Source organism: Glycine soja, chromosome 2, assembly GCF_004193775.1.
Source record: "Glycine soja cultivar W05 chromosome 2, ASM419377v2, whole genome shotgun sequence".
In the NCBI taxonomy this organism is placed as follows: Eukaryota; Viridiplantae; Streptophyta; class Magnoliopsida; order Fabales; family Fabaceae; genus Glycine; species Glycine soja.
This window is the reverse complement of record NC_041003.1, coordinates 47,696,172-47,701,424: the sequence shown is the minus strand read 5'-3', so window position 1 is coordinate 47,701,424 and position 5,253 is coordinate 47,696,172. Positions and strand designations below refer to the sequence as shown.

The window sequence follows — 5,253 nt, the reverse complement described above, 5'->3', positions numbered from 1 at the left end:
ACAATCAATCTCGGTTGAAAACAGAAGGGAAAAGCCATATACGTGTGTGAAATTAATTTTTAGATTTATATAAGACTGCTTATAAATTTATGTTTAGTTGTATCTCATCATTTGTTAATGAGCAAGGCAATATTGTTGAGCAGAGTAGAATAACCATGTAAATATTCTTGAACAGATTTGTCACGTTAGAAAATATTTATGATTGAAAAAATAGGCTTACATTTACTTTTCATTCTTATGTTGGTGTAATTTTGATCCTTAAAAAATTTATTGTATATTTAGTCCTCAATGTTTATAAAATTTAACAAATTTTTTTCTTCCCTGAATTTATCTCTTATTGTCAATTTTTTAACAAAAATTATTGGTGATAATATGACATTAACATATTAGCGTTATGAATGATATGATTATGTTAAAATAACATCAATGATCAAAATTATGACCATTACTATAATGTTTATACATTATTAATGTCACATTGACATATATGTTAAATTATTAGGTCATTTATCATGTTAACATGTCCATACCACATCATTACATGAATGTCATGTCAGCAATTATAATAAAAAAGATGACAGCAGATTAATAAAGAATCAAAATTGTACCATTTTAAAATTATAGGAATCAAAAGAGAATTTAAATCAAAAAGATATTAATTAATATCTATCATATATAATATATTGACTTTACATATATTGATATAGAAGTGATAACATATTTCATTAAAACAATTGTAACTTTTAAAAAATGTTTAATTGTACTTTATGCCTCAAACTTTTTCAGTTTTGACCAATTTTACTCCCAACAAATTAATTTGGTGCATTTTACCCTCAACTTATAAGAAACTTACAAATTTTGCCCCTTATCATTTATCCATTAATAAGCACAAAAGTTAGAAGTAAAATATGCCAAGGAAATAAAAAGTAAGGGGTAAAATTTGCTAAAAATAAAAAATTGGGTGTAAAATTTGCCAAAAAATATAAAAGTTGAAGGTAAAAATGCAATTATGTTAAGAGTAAATTGGCAAAAGAAAAATTTACAAGTTTCATAAAAGTTAGGGATAAAATACATCAAATTATTTTATTAGGTTAAAATTTGTCAAAAGTTGAAAAGTTGGGATAAAAAACCACAATTAAGCCTAAAAAAATTTGAGTAAAAACATTGAATTCAATCTCTTTAATTTTAAAATTCATATTTTTCAATCTATTTGATTTATACACCAAGAAAGTCATCATATTATGGTAAATGAAAAAGTATCTTAATTTGAGTGTAGAGACATTTGTTTATTTACCTACATTTTAATCATATCCATATACATTATATAAAATAACTAATACTTTATATCTAAAATTGTCCCGCTACGACGGTACATTTCAATAGAGATTATAAAACAAAGTTTTTCCATTTCATCTCGAATTGTGAATTGAATATTTAATGACTAAAAAATGAAATGAAAAAACAGAATTCAAAGAATGATTCCAAATTGAAGGGCTAAAGATGCAGGTAGACAATTGATTTTGAATTTAAAATTAATATTAGATAAATTTTTACATGTTATGAGAAAAGTCTATGATTAGTTATGGATCTAAAATTAATTTTTAGTTAAAGCAACTTTAAATTACTTTTTGTGTTTGATAAAAGAAATTATACTTGAGTTTACTCTTAACTTTTTTTTATAATAAAAACATCAAAACATAAGTCTCATTATTTTAAAATCAATTTTAACAAAAAAAATATTCAAAATTAATTTTATTAACATTCATGTATGCACGTAGATATGACTCACTTGTTCCGTTTAACAAATAAAAAAGATATTCCCTTCCTTTACTGATTTTTATTTATGCTTTAATCTGTGTTATTCATCTAAACAATAAAGAAACAAAATTATTGGTTTTGTTGTGCTCTCTCATAGCTTGTACCTAAGGAGTAAGGAACAGGAGTCATGAGTTGCGGGTTAAACAGGTGAGTTCATAGACCATAACTCATGAACCCAACTTTACATACATGGTGGAGAGCAGTTCAGGGTGCAGTTCCATCCCCCTCCCCCCTTCCCCACCAAATTCAAAGATCGATATTGCTGACAGATTTGTCACTACAATGTATAGAAAGAATAAAAGAAAATAAATTTAAGAATTTCAAAATGAAGTGATTTTATTGGTTTACAAATAGAGTATAATCAAGAAAGCTACCACCATTTGTAAGTAACTTCCCCAATCCATCCCTACCAGAGTTGTCAAATCTAGATGCTGTGAACCTATGATGAAAAGCCTTGGCCCTTGGCTGATCCTCCTGAATTAGGGGGTTCCATTGTGAACCTTCCTCGTCTTAGAACTTGTAGTATAACTTCCACTAGTAAAAGAATGAATTTTAGTACTTTCAAATTTCAATTGATGGGTGTTACTGTTACCAGAGACCTCCGTTTGTTCCTTTTGGACTTCAAAGAAGAGAATTCTCTGGGATGCTCTGTCATCCAACCACCATGTTTTGATTTCTGTCATTCTGTGGAATTGTAACTTGTAATGCCACTTTCTTCCATAAGAGCCTTTTTTCTTTTCACAAGCTTTACCCATATCATGAGGTGCAGACCAATATATCCCACTTAGTCATCCTCTTTCTGGAATCTTGTAGTTTTGAAATAGCTTATAGCAGACCTTATGCGTAATAATGTAGCTTATCTCCTGTAGGGCTTCAATTGATAATTCTGAAACTCTGAACCAAACGTGATTGATTCCTCATCAAGCTTCTTCTTCAACCTCCTCCAAGTTCTCAACATATCAGCCTGAATCAGCCCCCTGTAAAGTGACTCAAAGGTACCTTTCAGAGGAAGAAACCCATTCTCTATCATCTCAACAAAATAATGGCAAGCCTCCCTCCATCTCTGCCTCTCACACAACCCATGTATCAAAACCGTATACAAATCCAAATCCGGCCCCGCCCCTGTCTCTTTCATATCCTGCCATATCTCCTTCACAACCTTGATCATGTCCAACCTCAAAAACATCCTTATCAAAATCACATACGTATGCGAACTCGGCATGCACAATCCATCCTCCTTCATCCTCTTAAACATTCTCAAAGCACTCTCCCCATCCTTCCTCCCTCTAAACTCCTTGAAGAAGCAATTATAAGTCGCGGCACACGGACTCACCCCATCCCTCACCATCTCACCAAGCAACCTCTCAGCATCCTCAAGCCACCCGCACGAGGCAAGACACTTGATAACCGAGGTGTACATCACCACATTGGGACATATCCCTTTCTCCTTCATCAAGCTCAGCTTATCCAGCACAAGCTGCGGCTTGTGCGCGCGGCTATAAACATGAAGCAAGATCGAAAAGCTAGTGACATCAGGCTCAATCCCGCTCTCACGCATTTGATCAAACACCTCCTCTGCATTCCTTATAGTCCTCTCAAACCTCTCCTCAGGATGCAAACTCACCTTCCTACAAACTCCATTCAACAAAACGTTATAAGTAACAACATTAGGCTCAATTCCTTTATCAATCATTTCGTTTAAAAACGACTGTGCCGTTTTGATCCTCCCTATTTTGCACCAGCCGTAGATCAAAACGGTGTACATTTTCACGGTGGGGGGGAAAGTGTGTTTGTTTTTGTTGAAAACCTCGACGGCGAGTCTGACGTGGCCGTACTTGCAGAGCGTGTCGAGCAAAACGCAGAAGTCTTGGGGTGTCGTTTTGGTTTCTGAGAAGGCGTCGATGTCGTGGAAGGCGCGTACGGCTTGGCGCGTGAGGCCGGCGCAGATGAGGCGGCGAATTAGGGTTAGGAAAGTGGAAGGGGTTGGGGTGAGGTGGTGGCGTTGGTCCATTTCGACGATGAGTTGCCACGCGACGTCGAATTGGCGAACCTTAGCCATGGTGTCGATGAGGAGGGTGAAGGAGGAGTGGGAGAGAGGGGGGTTGGGGAGGGTTTTGGCGTAGTGGAAGAGGGAGAGGGCGATTTTGGAGTGGTTTTTGAGGCGGAGGAGGGTGTGGAAGAGGAGGGTGGGGGTGAGGGTGATGCCGTGGAGCTGGAGGGGAGACTCGGTGGCGTGGAAGGGGTTGTGGTGCTGCAGGAGGAGCTTCGAGATCAGTTCGGCGTCGCTTTCGTCGCGAGGTGACGGCGGAGGGAGGGAGCAGAAGCGGCGGAGGAGTGGCGGAGAGAGGAAAGAGAGGTGATGGCTCTGACGGGGTTTCGGAAACGCCATGGCGTTGTTTCGGAAGTTCACACTTCAGACTTCCAAGTATACAAGGAAGAGGAAATGATTTCTACATATAAAAAAAGGTTCACATAAGTTACGTTCACCATCTAAATAAAAAGGTCAAAAGTTCGAGTGGTTAAAAATGCTTTTGATATCTTTAGGCCTCAAAATTAATGTCCAAAAATCTCAGTTTTCTTGTGTTAAAAAACATATCTCGAAGACAAATTCATAAATCTGTCTCTATTCTTGGTTTTTAGGATACTGCCAATATTGACAAATATTTGGGTTTTCTCCTAATCACATAGAGGATAAAAAATAATCATTTTATATTTGTGCTTGATAAAATGAGCTCTCATTTAGTAAGATGAAAGAAAAACTACTCATTAGAGCGGGTAGAGTCACCTTTTGTAAATCTGTCTTCAACTCTATCTTCACTTATATTATGCAAAACATTTGCTTACCTCAAGATATCTGTGATATCCTTGATGATGCAACGAGAAAGTTCATTTGGGTTCATCATCTAATCATTGAGTTAATTGGAAGACCATCTTGTAGACAAAGAACAATAGGGGGCCTTGGTGCGAGACAAACTAAGGAGGTTAACATCGCTTTAATGGGGAAACATGTGATCCTTCACATACCCTCCAAGCCTTGGTCAAGTTAATAAAGACAAAATACTTGCACGACAACTCCATTTCTCATTAAAGAGAGTTTTCGAGGGTCATCTTGCACTTAGGCTTCTATTGTAAAAGAGATTGAGGAGCTTGTTCATGTTTCAATTGGGTAAAGGAAACTTCTCGTCTTGGTATGATAGATGGACTACTGAGGGTATGGTTAACTGTCGATAATTTGTCACAAGTAATAAAGTTTAAAATGGAAGTTCAAATATTGAATTCATGTGAATTTTATTTGTATTTGCATTGGTAAATACCTAATTTGCAAGCAAGAGATAATGAATTACAATAGAGATAAAAAAGAAAAAAGAATTTGAATTTAAAAGACAAGAGTAATAAAATAAACAAGATTAATGCAAAATATAACTTCATTATTTA

General features: G+C 35.5%; 1 protein-coding gene across 1 annotated transcript; it reads right to left on the bottom strand.

The window, feature by feature from the left end:
- Nucleotides 1-1,950: 1,950 nt before the first annotated feature.
- On the bottom strand, nucleotides 1,951-4,318 carry LOC114400426 (pentatricopeptide repeat-containing protein At2g13420, mitochondrial-like). The gene has a single exon (XM_028362869.1). The coding sequence runs from the start codon at nucleotides 4,205-4,207 to the stop codon at nucleotides 2,675-2,677; it is 1,533 nt and encodes a 510-aa protein (XP_028218670.1). The 5' UTR covers nucleotides 4,208-4,318; the 3' UTR covers nucleotides 1,951-2,674.
- Between the last annotated feature and the right edge of the window lie 935 nt (nucleotides 4,319-5,253).

Excerpts from the sequence above, each read along its gene's own strand:
- LOC114400426 (XM_028362869.1), bottom strand. The coding sequence starts at position 4,207 with ATGGCGTTTCCGAAACCCCGTCAGAGCCATCACCTCTCTTTCCTCTCT.